The sequence below is a fragment of the Lynx canadensis genome, chromosome F1 (assembly GCF_007474595.2).
Source record: "Lynx canadensis isolate LIC74 chromosome F1, mLynCan4.pri.v2, whole genome shotgun sequence".
NCBI classification, from domain to species: Eukaryota; Metazoa; Chordata; class Mammalia; order Carnivora; family Felidae; genus Lynx; species Lynx canadensis.
The window spans coordinates 30,220,639-30,235,377 of NC_044319.2; the positions used below are offsets into that span (position 1 = coordinate 30,220,639).

General features: G+C 37.2%; 1 protein-coding gene across 6 annotated transcripts in view; it reads right to left on the reverse strand.

Annotated features, from left to right (window-relative positions):
* Positions 1-14,739, reverse strand: part of RPS6KC1 (ribosomal protein S6 kinase C1) — a 179,968-nt gene that overhangs the window by 72,905 nt on the left and 92,324 nt on the right. For all 6 annotated transcript variants that reach the window (XM_030303034.1, XM_030303032.1, XM_030303037.1 and 3 more), the window contains one exon: positions 8,675-8,767. In XM_030303034.1, the coding sequence (XP_030158894.1) occupies positions 8,675-8,767 (93 nt within the window). The remainder of the gene's footprint in view (positions 1-8,674; positions 8,768-14,739) is intronic.

Genomic DNA, 14,739 nt, shown 5'->3' on the forward strand with positions numbered 1-14,739 from the left:
TTCATCTTCTATTTTCTGGAAGAGAGTATGCAGAATTGGTGTTTAATTCTTTAAAAATTTGGTAGAAGGGCACCTGGGTGGCTCAGTTGGTTAAGCACCTGACTTCGGCTCAGGTCACGATCTCAAGGTTTGTGGCTTCAAGCCCCACGTCAGGCTCTGTGCTAACAGCTCAGAGCCTGGAGCCTGCTTCAGATTCTGTGTCTCCTTCTCTCTCTGCCCCTCCCCTGCTCATGCTCATGCGCGCTCTCTCTCTCTCTCAAATATAAAATAAAAACATTAAAAAAAAATTTTTTTTTAATTTGGTAGAATTCTCCAGTAAAACCATTTGGGCCTCAAGATTTCATTTTAGGAGTATTTCTGTTGTAAATTCAATTCCCTTAATAGTAAAAGGGCTATTCAAATTATCTATTTCATATTGGATAACAGCCTACACTTTTCTATAAATTGGTCCATTTCATCTAAATCATCAAATTTACATGTATAGGGGTTTTTGTACTATTCCTTTGTTATCCTTGTGATGCCCATGGGACCTGTTATAATATCCTAGTTTATTCCTGACAAAGTAATTTGTGTCTTCTCTTTTTCTGTCAGTCTTGCTAAAGGTTTATCAATTTTACTTATCTTTGCAAAGAACCACCTTTGTGGTTCACTGATTTTGTCTATGGTTTTTATTTGCAATTTCAATGATCACTATTTTTACCTTTATTTCCTTCCACTTGCTTAAGGTTTATGTTGCTCTTTTTCTAGTTTCTTGGAGTGGGAGCTTAGAGTGTTTATTGATTTGGGACTTTTCTGCTTTTCTAATATAAGTATTCAGTGCTATAAAAATTTCTGTCAGCATGCTTAGGCTGTGTCCCATCCATTTTTTCCCCATCGATTTTGATATGTTCTTTTGTATTCATTCAACAATATATTCAACAAATTGATGTTTGGTGTATACAAATCTACACCTGCTGTGTGTTATTGGTGGATTGACTTATCATTATATAATGTTCCTTTCTTACTCTGATGGTTTTCTTTGCCTCAAAGTTTACTTTATGTTTTCTGTTTTTTCTCTCTGTTTTTTGTTTGTTTTCTTTTGCCTGCCTTACTGTGTGTTACTTTAACATTTTGTAGAATTACATTTTGGTTTATCAACAGTGTTTTTTTAAAAGTGTATCTCTTTAATTAGCTTTTTCAGAGTTTGCTCTGGTTATTATATATACATAACATCACTGTCTCCTGGTGTCATCATTTTACCATTTCAAATGAAGTGTAGAAAACATACCTCTCCTTATGTCCCTTTACATCCTCTCATTTATTACATAATTGTCTTAAGTATTTCCTCTACATACATTTATTTTTTTTTTCAACGTTTATTTATTTTTGCGACAGAGAGAGACAGAGCATGAACGGGGGAGGGGCAGAGAGAGAGGGAGACACAGAATCGGAAACAGGCTCCAGGCTCTGAGCCATCAGCCCAGAGCCCGACGCGGGGCTCGAACTCACGGACCGCGAGATCGTGACCTGGCTGAAGTCGGACGCTTAACCGACTGCGCCACCCAGGCGCCCCTACATACATTTAGAAATAGGTAAGACAGTGTTACAATTTTTGTTCAACCATAAAACATAATTTAGAACACTGACTAGGAAAGGCGCCTGGGTGGCTCAGTCGGTTAAGCACCTGACTTTGGCTCAGGTCATGATCTCACAGTTTGTGGGTTTGAGCCCCACGTCGGGCTCTGAGCTGACAGCTCAGAGCCTGGAGCTTGCTTCAGATTCTGTGTCTCCCTCTCTCTCTCTGCCCCTCCCCTGCTCATGCTGTCTCTCTCTCAGAAATAATTAAACATTAAAAATTTTTTGGAAAAAAAAAAAAACACTCAACAGGAAAAAAAAAAGTATTTACTCATATTTTACCCTTTTCATTGTCCTTCCTTCCTTCCTAATGTTCTAAGATTCCTACCTTTAATATTTCCTTTGTGTTTAGAGAACTTAACTTTATTCTTTTAGGGTAGATTAGTGACAGATTCTCTTAGTGTTTACTCATCTGAGAATGGCTTGATTTCCTCTTCATTTTTGAAGCATATTTTCACAGGATATGGATTTCTGGGTTGACACAATTCTTTTCTTTCAGGACTTAAAAAATGATGTGCCATTTTTTATGGACTCAATGGTTTTTTCTGATGAGAAATCCATTATCACTCAAACTGTTTTTACTCTATAGGTAACGTTTCCCTCGCACTGTCTTCAATTTTTTTTTTTTTTTTGTCTAGTTTTTAGAAGTCTATGAGGTGCCCTACCATGGATTTCTTTGGATTTATCCTTTTTTTTAGGATCTAGATTCTTCAATCTGTAGGGTTATGTCTGGCTATCATTTCTTCAAATACTTTTTGGCTTTACCCTCTTTCTCCTCTTCATTTGTGACCCTAATGCCACATGTTAGAACTGTTGATTTAGTCTCATAGATTCCTGTCAGTGCCCACTTTTTCCCTCATTTTATTTTCTATTCAGCCTGGGTAATTTCTATTGACCCATCTTCAAATTCACTATTTCCTCTGTCTTATCATTCTGCTGTTGAGCCCACTGAGGTCTGTTTTCACCTTTCTTAACTGTATTTTTCAGTTCTAAAGCTTCCATCTGGTTTTTCTTTATATCTTCTATTTCTTTGTTGAGACTTCCTACTTTTTTGTTTGTTTCATATGTGCTTGTAATTGCTCACGGAAGTATTTTTATGATGGCTGTTTTAAAATCTTTGTCAGAGGGGCGCCTGGGTGGCGCAGTCGGTTAAGTGTCCGACTTCAGCCAGGTCACGATCTTGCGGTCCGGGAGTTCGAGCCCCGCGTCGGGCTCTGGGCTGATGGCTCAGAGCCTGGAGCCTGTTTCCGATTCTGTGTCTCCCTCTCTCTCTGCCCCTCCCCCGTTCATGCTCTGTCTCTCTCTGTCCCAAAAATAAATAAACGTTAAAAAAAATAATAAAAAATAAAAAAAAATAAAATCTTTGTCAGATAAGTCTAGCATCTGTGTCATCTCAGTGTTGGTATCAGCTGATTATTTTTTCTCCACGATTTTCTATTGAAACCTGGATATTTCAGACATATTATAAGACTCTGCATCTCATAAAATTTTGTATTTTAGAAGTCCTTTCCTGACATGATTCTGATGGCGGAAAGAGATAATCGGTCTGTTACTACCAGGTAGCAATGGAAGTTCGGGTTCCCTTTTTGGCTTTCACGGATATCTGAGGGAGGAAAGTGGGACTCCTGGTTATTGCTAGGTAGGGGTAGGAGATCAGGTCTCTGCTGATACCACCCTGGCTGGGAAGAACAGAGGCACCTCATTACTGTTCCTCATGTAGCCTTCATTTTACACCAGGTGGGAGGTGGCTTCATTATCACTGGGTAGTGGTCAAACCCGGAATCTCTACCAGCCCTCCTCTAACATTACCACAGCAGGGAAAGGAAGGGGAGCCTCTTTACCACCAGGCAGGGCTAAAAGTCCAGGCTTCCCAAGTGATCACAATTGATATGTGTCATTTCAGCCCAGTGGGGATACAAGTTCCAGATCCCCACTTGGCCATTTCTGACACCACGCCAACAGGGGGGATGCAGCACCTCAATGCAGCCTTGCAAGAATGAAAGTCTAGGCACCTCACATGGTCTCTGCTAGTGGTGGTGGGATAGTGCCAAAGTTTTTCTGTGGGGTTAGCAGGAGTAGAGTGGTTATTGTCTAAAAGTTTTCTGTCTTACTAAGCTGCCCATTTCATAGTCCTTTGCTCAGAAAGACCACACTTTCGCTAAGTTTGTTTTTTGTCTGTGCCTACTAACTTTGCTGAGTTGCCCATTTCACTAACATCCAGTCTGGAATATGTGAGGAAAAGAAAGTACAGGGAATTCACCCACATAGTCATTGGATCCCACAGCCCTTAGCCAGTCTTCCTTCTACTCTCCAGTGTCCAATCTTCTGGTTTGTTTTCTGCATAACATCCAGAGTTTAGTTAGACTTAGCAGAAAAAATAGGGAAAAGGATCTCAATTCCATCTTTCTACAAGCAAAAGTGCAACACTTGTAATCTGACTATCATTTAGGCAATATTTTTGCCACACTGTTTATTTAAATAAAGGATAAGGTCCTACGAATACAGCTCAACCCAATGTTCCCTCAATGAGCAAATACCCAAATATTGATGCTTCTGTGTTCTCAATAAGGACAGTTTACCCATATAGCATCATAGAAAATATTATTTAGGAAACTTAAAAAATAAGTATTTGTTTTGTACTTGTTTTTTAAGGTTCTCTCAACATCTACTCAATTTGAACAATCTCCACAAATGTTCTCAAAAATATTTTCGCTAAAATTATATTTTTCCAATGGCAAGTCAACCTAAGAATTCTGACTGGCAAGCTTAGGATAAGTTCAGGAGCTACCTTGATTACAAAATACCTAAACACTTGATGTAATAAATAGTCATTAGTTTACAAAGTCTGTGGCGTCTCATAACAATGACTTCTAAAGCATCCCGTTGAACTTGTTTTTCAAGGAGTGACAATGAATTTGAGCAATCCAGCCATACCATCTTCACGGGTTGACCTTGAAAACACCACACCCACACCCACATGCTGGATGAGTCTGGCTACACACAACCCAGTAGAGTTAACTAGACATGAAGGGATCACATCTTGGTATTATTACTCAGATGGTTAAGTCAGCATCTTCCTTGCAGCACCCCCCCCCCTTTTATTTAACTCTTTTTTAAACCCACAGGAAGTTACAAAAATAGTAGAGTCCCATGTACCCTTCACTCAGCTTCTCCCAATGATGATACCTTATATAGCTATAGCACAATATCAAAACCAGGAAACTGCCCCTAGTACTTTACTGTTTACTAGACTACAGACTCCTTTATCCTTTTTTTTTTTAACGTTTATTTATTTGGGGGAGAGAGATAGAGTGTGAGTGGGGGAGGGGCAAAGAGAGAGGGAGACAGAGAATCCAAAGCCAGCTCTGTGCTGACAGCGAAGAGCCCAATATGCGGCTCAAACTCACAAACCACAAGATCATGACCTGAGTCGAGGTCAGAAGCTTAACTGACTGAGCCACCGAGGTGCCCCTCCTTTATCCTTTTAATTGTTAAGTTACACAATAGTGAACTTTCTCAGAAACTTTCCCTACACTTGGGCATTCTAGTACTAAATAACCAATCCAGACTTCTAACTCAACTGCAAATTAGCTATACATAAGCAATTCTTATACCTACATACCTCATGCATAGAAACACAAAAGTTTGCACCCACACGTGCACAAATTTATGTGAAAACACCAGCAATCCATCCTTTTCATCCAAGTATTAGTTTTCTACTAATTTCTACTTTCCCTTGCTATTACTACATGAAGACTATGTGTAAGTGAATCTGAGGGCTAAAAGAAATCTTTATCTAATGTAAAACTCCCTCCAGTGCTTGAATTCCTTCTAGAACATCCCCACCAATGACTCTTCAGCCTTTGCTTGAATCTCTCTAATGACATGAAACAAATAAGTATGATGAAATCCAGTCAGCCTTTGGTCAATCCTAATTCTTAAAAGGCATCTTTAAGCATTAGCTAAACTTTGAAAACTTGTACTCATTTAGTTCTGGTTGTATCCCATGGGGATATTAACAAGTCTTATCCTTGACTACCTTCTTTCCAGGAAAACCAGACATCCTGGTTTGCCTAAGGTGATCTTAGTTTGCACCTCTTGATCCGGCATAATTAATACTTCCTTTCACCCTTAAGATTTGAACAAACAGTATTTAATCATGCTATCCTGGATAGCCCTCCAAAGAAAGGAAGAACACATGTGTTTTTATCAGGTTAACCATACCTCATTTTTTTAGCTATTCTTTGTATGATTTTGAGGGTCTTCACTAGCCTGATTATTCTTGCTCTTAAATGTTCACAAGCTTATTTATATTGCAAGATCCCTAATGCTTAAATTCCTTGTTGTACATATATATTAATGATGGATTTTGTAAGCCCAATTAAAGAACAGAAAATCATTTATTTCCCTTTGAATACCAGACCAAGATACACCTATGGGGCAATGGAACTAGGGAGCAGTCTCACATTATACCAGTAGGTGTCACTCTATATATGATGTATTTAAAATTATTTAAGGTTCAATTTATTCCTTCAACAAATATTTAGTAAACACCCATTAGGTGCCAAGCATGATTCTAGGCACTGAGAACATAAAGAGCAAGACAGACAAGATCTTGTTCTAATGGAGCTTATAGTCTAGATACGGATGAACAAATTTGCTTTATTTACTTCCTATATAAAAGTCTGTAAAATCCTATTCTCAAGGGAAATTTTACTTTCCTAAGTTAACAGACAACAACACTCAAAATAACTCATAAAGAACAAATACTGTAATGAGATAGAATCAGACAAACTGTAGTCTGTACAGGCTAGATTAATGTATCCTGTGTATTTTCTAGCCATTTCAATTTATTCAACACTGTTCTTCCAATCTTCCAGTTTCTAAAAGCCAAATAGAAAAGAACTTATCTTTAAAAAAATTCAAACTTTCTGGGGTGTCTGGGTGGCTCAGTTGGTTAAGCATCCAACTCTTGGTTTTGGCTCAGGTCATGAACTCACGGTTCGTGAGTTCAAGTCCTGCATAGGGCTCTGCACTCCGGGAGCAAAGCATGCTTCAGATCATCTATCTCCCTCTCTCTCTGCCCCTCTCTCACTTGCTCTCTCTCTCTCAAAAATAAACATTTTTTAAAAATTCAAATTTTTAAAAATCTATTCATGTTTTTATGAAGACTTATAAATTTTAAAAGATTATTTGCAAAGCCCATTAATTCCCAAGTACATATTTAGTTATCTCTACTTTGAAAAGTTAAATGTCACCTTCGCAACACCAAACATACTCTCCGGGCTAACAGAATAAAGACAGTAGCAAATTATGCATCAGCACAGAATTCTGGAATTCCTCCTCTGCTGAAGGTGCTTGTTTAGATAAACCTATGAGACTCAAAGCTATTAGCAGGATTTCGAGGTGACTCACTCATGATTAGAGCATAGCAATGAAAGGTCATATTTTATCAAAACAAGCAGATCAAAGGGAGGGACAGACATTGCACATCAAAAAAGTATATTTGCTTGCACAGAAATCCAAGAACCTACGAACTATTCAGTTCTTATTTTGCTTCTCTGTACTCTCAAACAGATCATTCTCCAAACTGGAAAAGCTAGAAATATTTCAAAGAAATATTTCAAGCTAAAAAGACCTACTGCTTAGAACTCTTTAAGTCATAATTCAGTTATATGAATTTATTTGAGAAAAACAATGCTTATAATAAGACTGAGAGGTTCAGGTAATACTGAACCCAATGTTCCCTTTGGAATAGCTCAAACCATTAGCTCCATCTAAATTACCTGAGATACACTGCATATTGTTCAGTTTTAGCAACGAATCACATGCATACTTTAGCACACAAGAAGTACTCAACGAACATTAAGTTACCAATGACCACTGATGTGCTTCATAAAAGATGGTTAATAGAAAAAAAGGCCTAAATTAATTTATATCTTAATATTAAATAAAATATTTTCTTTTACTCTGAAAGGTAAGGTGATGGTTGACCAAATATACTTAAAACACGGTTTATTTGTGTGATTTTTACTTTTTATTTATTTTTTTATTGTTCTTTTTTTTTTTTTTTTTTTTTTGAGAGAGAGAGAGAGAGAGAGAGAGAGAGAGACAAGAGTGTGAGCAGGCAAGAGGCAGAGAGAGAGGGAGACACAGAATCTGAAGCACACTCCAGGCTCTGAGCTATCAGCAGAGCCCAATGCAGGGCCCGAACCCAATGAATCGCCAGATCATGACCTGAGCCAAAGTCAGATGTTCAGCCAACTGAGCCACCCAGGCGCCCAGTGTGTGGTTTTTAAATTACACTTGTAAAGTCTCTGCCAGTACTGTGAATTTTTGGCATATCTGAGATGTCACCAAATGTGGAAAAAGTCAATAGCAGATATCTTTGTTATCTCTTTATTTTTATTCTAAATACAAAAGTAAAGGAGATGGGGGGGGGAGGCATGTGCTGGAAAAAAAACACTGTTTTTGGAGTCACAAATCTCTAGGTTTGAATTCCAGTACTACCCTAAGTTAGCCATCTGATTTCTGGGCAAGTTACTTACCCTGTTCTACACATCACTTTCCCAACATGATGCAAAAAGCAGGGTTGTGAGAAGGATTAAGCAAGTTGTTTTATATGAAACGCCTGTGTACGGCCGACACATTTTAAGTACTCAGTAAACGGTAGGTCTTAGGAGGGTGCCATTTTTTCTTTTTGATCATTAGATTGACTATACCAGTTAAGGCTGAAAACTACTGACTAACAAGTTTTTGTAACTAACAAAAAGTGTATCTTTACTCTGCTCTAGCAGGTTTATAAAACCAAAACCCCTTACTCAACCGAATGCCAACAAATATGCACCTTCTCCGTTAGCTCAAATATATTTTGCATGACCTTACATGAATTGCTTAGATAAAAGCTTTTTCTTTTCTGCTTTTGTTATTTTAAAGTGCAGATGCATTTGAGTCATTTTCTCCTTTTGTTTCATATCCTTAAGATCCAAAGCTTCAAAGACATAATGTCAGCATGCAGTCGATTTATGACTGAACTCTTGAAGAGACACTGAAGAATTACCTTGTCAATCACCCCAAGGACTCTGAAGGCCTTCAGCTCCTCGGCAGGGCTCCTTAGGTTCCAAGGGGGCCTTGAACTTAGTGATCCTGGAGGCTAATGGAAGATATCAAAGATTACACATCAATCAGGGAGGTACTTGAAGGAAGACTGCCTGCTGAAGCAAATGCCAGGCCAAAGGAAACTAAATTTATCATAAATCAGAGAATGGAAAGATGAAAGGAGGAAGTTTCTGTTTGTCTGTAATGTAAAATAAAAAAAATAATAAAATCAAAAAGAAAGAAAATCAAAAAGAAAAAGCAAGAAAAAAGTTGCAAGTAAATAAATCATGATAACATCGAAAACAAAATTTTAAAAAGAAAAAATAATGAGCTGATATAGTTTCTAGAGCAGTAATTCAATTCAAAACTGTACAGCTGTAAGGAAACTTTGTAACAAATGGGTAACTAAGACAACCACCAATCACAGCCTTATATTTACCCCAGATGGCTCAAGAGTAATTTAGAAGGAGGGTACTAAAAAACAATGTTATAATCGATAAACCTGGGGAGAGAGGGAACACAACAAGTCATTCTTTCTCATCATGAAACTACAGTCCTTTAATGTTACTTTATAAATATATACTTATGTATTTTAAGGCGATTGGCAGATTCAAGTTTAACCAGAACTGTCAACAATGGTGAAAAATTAAGAAACTCCATCATACAATCAATAATCGTTACAACTAAGGTCATTCAAGCCTAGAAAAGAAATGACTTACAGGAGAAAAAAATTTGTTTTAATATCTGAACATGTGTGATGTGGAAAACTAGGTCTGTTGGCTACAAAAAAGATCAGTGAAAACAGGAAGGGATTATTTCAGTACCACACATAGAAAAAGAATAAACCTTACTCCCTATCCATTGGTCTTAGTTTTTCCATGTCAATCAGTAAAGTAAGACATTTTTTGTTGTCTGAAGTCTATCAGAATATGCAGGAACATTGTTCTCCTCGTGAATGGAAGACAACTCTCCTGGTTAATCAAATGTCATGATTAATAGTTATTGAAATACCATTTTTGATACTTCAAGTCCTTGTACAGACCAATATCACTAGACAGGAAGCTCCCTGAGAACAGGAAATATACCTTATTCATCTTTATACTCTCAGTGCCTTGTGTGTTAGTCAGGAGACAGGAAAAGCAGAAAAGAGAGGAAGGAGGAAGAGAGGAGGAAAACAAGGGAAGAAGGTTACACAGATAAATCAGGTGTCATTTACAACTGGAAAAACTATCATTTGTGAAATTTTCTAAAAGCAGCAATTTTTTTTTCTAAAGCAACAATTCTAATTGCTTTCAAATATTTGTTTGTTTTTAGGTTTAGCAAGCAAATACTAACTTCGGTGTGCCTGAAGAGGTGATGTTCCCCAACTTCCTACTGTACTGCTTATAGTCTTTCTACTCCACAACACATTCTGATAATTAAAATTAATCTCTCCCTATTCTATTATTAAGGAAGAGTGAGAACTGCTTGTGATTTCTGGTAAGAGAACTGTTAAGGAAAAGTTATAGGGGGAAATAATACTTTAGATAATAATTTATCCATTACATTCATCTTTGAAAATATAGCCAAATGCATCTAACATCCATGCCTCCTATTTATTTATACCTTATACCTTCTTACTCACTGATGTCATTGGATCTTTCAGTTTTTCCAAAGAAAGATTTTGGTTCACTGTGGTAATCAAGAGCAAAGATAGAAAACTACAAAATCTTTATAAACTGCACCTTTCAGTGAATAATTACCATGTGTCCACTATGTGCATGATAACTGAAAGAATATAAACCATCGAAAGGCATGATCTCCTAGCTATAAGAAGTTTATTACTTATTTGAAGAGATAAGCCAAATATATGAAAAAATTAAATAATAATAAAACATTTTTTAAAAATACAAGACTATACAGATAAGTCACTAGTATATGATAAACTGTGGTCTCAGAAAGAAGTGGAACTAAAAATTATTTTAAATGCTATGTTGAAATTAGGTTAGGAAAGGATATTATATACAGGATTGGAAGGAAACTGGTCTGGTAGGGGGAAAATGTTCAGATTGTAGAACAAAGGAAAATAAAATTATGCACTTAGGGTCTGTCAGTTTTCACAGGCCTTGAATGCCAGGTCTGGACCATATTCTCCAGAGTCTAGAAAACAAGTTTTTGTATGAGAAACAACCTAATGAAAACAGTGATTTAGTAAGGTTACTTCTGCAAAGATGGGAATGGTGAAATTGTAATGGGGAAAGACCAAAGGCAAAGTGATCATTAAAGGTCTCTTTCCACTTTAACCATCTATAAAAGTTTAAGATCAGAGAAATGAACAAAGAAAGATCATGAAATAAAATCATCAATAAGAAATCCTGTATTCCTTATACGCAGCGCTTAAATTGGGTAGAATCCCTATAGATCTATTCCTTTTTTCAGATGGCAAAAGGAAACATAAATCCACAGAATTTTAAGAACAGAAAGAGACAGAGATCAAGTCCAATGTTCTCTCTCTCTCTTTTTTTTTTTTTTTCAGATGAGAAAACTGAGAAGCGGCAAGGTTAAGCAATTTGTCTAAGATGACAAAACTAGATGATAGATAAGAAGGGATTACATCTTACTTATTAAATATTATAATATTGTTTGGGGAAACTCCAGCCAATGCTAAGGGAATGAGGGATGGGAGAATATAGTGTATTTCTAGGAAACATGGCTGATTTCCTTAATGAGAAAGGTCAAATTTTCACTTACGTATATTAACTACTGTAGCAGAACATGCCTAGAGAAGCAAGGAGCGGGGGCGGGAGAGAGTACATGATGGATCTTATGATAGAAGAATGTACGATGACCCAACAATCTTCAAAACCAAAGATGGCAAATACATATCACTCAACCGTTCAAGCCCACGGCAGATATCTCTGTTAATCTCACACTCTGTCTCACAAGACAGTGTTCTTGGCAGCCATGACCAGGGGATTGGAGTTAACACACTAGTAAAATCTATTTACTATTTCTGTTCTACATTCTCTAAATGGCTAAGTGACGCTTACCCTTACTTTGGTTGGTTTCTTTAAAGTTGTCGTTTACCCTGCCCACAGTCTTCTTCACTTGGTATTATTCCCTTTTCTTGATGACATCTACCTCTGTTCTTACCGAGCTGTTAGTGCAGTACTTAAACTTCAACGTGTCTATGCATCACCTGAGGACCTTGTTAAAATGGAGATTCTGATTCGGTCAGCCTGAGAGAGGCTACGATTCTGCATTTCCAACAAGCTAACAGGTGATGCTGATGCTACTGGTCCACCAACCACTTCCAGAATACGGTTAGCTACCTGTCCTTAACCTAAGAAGAATAAGCCACCATTTTGGAGTGGGGGAAGATAAGGGTAAAAGGAAAGCACTTTACAAAAAACATATCGAGAACGCACACTCTAAAACCTGATTGCCAGCTACACTAGTTTCTTAACTTGGTTTCACCCGTAAATTTTTGGCTTTGCCAAGAATTTCACTGGCAACTTATTAACCCTCAAACCCCATGTCCTAGCCTCTCTTCCATCACATTTCAAGGATGTGTCTTCACTGTAGTACTGTTACTGATGTGGAATGGCCCTGACTGCCATCTCTGCTTTGTCTACGTCTCACTAAGGGTGACACGATACTCATTTTAAAATATTTCCTAAGGAAGAAGTGAGAAATACCAATAATACCAGTCAACAAAATGCACAACAGAAAAAATATTTTTAGTATCACAGTAATTGTACTCAAAACTCTACAAATATTCAGGAAAGGCATACATTCTACATATTAATTTTCATTAACACCTTGTTTAACTGTATGGCAAAATATGTATTCATACTTTACAAACTACACAGTATTTTATGTCCTAAATTTAGACCATTTACTACCTTTTTCTAAATTTCCATGATCTTGAGTTATTATTCCTAGAGCTAAAAAGAGCAAAAATGATTTTGCAAGTCTTTTCCAGGAAAATTCCCTCTGAATATTAATTCTTGGGGCACCTGGATGGCTCAGTCAGTTGAGCATCCGACTTCAGCTCAGGTCACGATCTCACAGTTCGTGAGTTCAAGCACCACAACAGGCCCACTGCTGTCAGCGCAGAGCCCGCTTCAGATCCTATGTCCCCCTCTCTCTGGCCCTCCCCAGCTTGCACTCTCTCTCAAAAAAAAAAATAAAAATTTTAAAAATATATTAATTCTTAAATCATTCAAAGTCCTCTCCAATTAAAAAAAAAAGGAAAAGATAAAGGACTCTGTCTCTGTCAGTCAAGACTTTTACTTTAAACAAAATTCATTTCCTTTTTTTCTGAAACCTGCCCCTTAAGTTTTCCTATAAGGAAGTAATGAAGAAAACCAAGAGTCAAAGAGGGCTCCTTTCTGCCCTTTTTCAAAAAGGATATTACCATGTATGACTGGAAAATTAAGAACTTTTATTTTTACCACAAAAGAGTCTCATAAATAAATTCAATAAAGCAAAAGCTGAAATCACCACAGAAAACTCGGGTGGAGTGAGTCATGACCTGGACTTCACCAAAGGGGAACACAAGAATCAACAAAAAATATTTTAAACCAGAAAGGATCCCTTTATTTTCCTAATCAACCAGACTAGAAAGAAGTGTTGGCACATGCATTCAAGATGGAAATTATATCTGCTTTTGCACAGAATTTAAGAGCTAATGGGCCTCAAAAATAATTTATACCAATCCTCTGAATGCGTTGGTTGAAACTGAGGCCCAGAGATGGTTAAAGAAGAAAATAATGAGGGGCGCCTGAGTGGCGCAGTCGGTTAAGCGTCCGACTTCAGCCAGGTCACGATCTCACAGTCCGTGAGTTCGAGCCCCGCGTCGGGCTCTGGGCTGATGGCTCAGAGACTGGAGCCTGTTTCTGATTCTGTGTCTCCCTCTCTCTCTCTGCCCCTCCCCCGTTCATGCTCTGTCTCTCTCTGTCCCAAAAATAAATAAACATTGAAAAAAAAAATTAAAAAAAAAAAAAAAAAAGAAGAAGAAAATAATGAATTCACCACACTAATCAAGAAACTCTAGAAGACATTTAAGTTAAATAATAGATAAGAAAATAATCGAGCTTGTCCCTGACGTAAATAAGGGCCAGGTTTGAGAGCATAAAATACAGAAGTGAAATAAAAAGCATATACTAACCATAAAAGAGAAACATCTTGTTCTAGCTAGAAAAACTGTCCTGTAGCCTCCTTGCCTAAGAATTGAAAAAAGTCCTGGCATACCAAATTTGATTCACTAGTTAGTCCTTTTTACCCTTTCTGATACAAGTTCCCATTATTCTACATGGCTCTTATCATTCTAGCATTTCCTCAATGAGGTACGTATTTTGGGTACACAGGGTTTGCAAAAGCAGAAACTGTCATCTTTTATATAACTCCAAACTATATCTAGTTTGATACTGTATACACACAGAGTCTTAACAGATGCTTAGTGAATTAATATATAATCTAATACAACCAGTTCTTTTTTATTAGATTTCCTTCGTTTTATTTTCATTAGAAGCTATGCTCGAAAGGAATTTCTGACTGATATACTTCATGGTTCCTTTCTCCAAGTCAAAAGCTACACTTATTTATTTGCCTAATAAATTATTGTTCACAGGGGCACCTGGATGGCTCAGTCAGTTAAGCACCTGACTCTTGATTTTGGCTCAGGTTATGATCTCGCAGCTTGTGAGTGAGAGTCCCACGTTGGGCTCTGTGCTGACAGCACGGAGTCTTCTTGGGATTCTCTCTCTGTCACTCCCCTGCTATCTCTCTCTCTCTCTCTCTCTCTCTCTCAAAAATAAATAAACATTAAAAAAAAATATTGTTCACAGAAGTGATTATGGGAAACTGTAATAAGGGCTGCATAAGTAGGGAGTTCAAAGGAGTAAGTATAGGTAGAATATTCAAGTTTAACATTAATGGAAAGAATAGAATACTAGTAATTTTCTAAAACTTTTAGAATATTTACATACAAGATGAATTAGTAAAACAAGTAAGTTCATAGAGGCCCATCCTATTTAATACTTT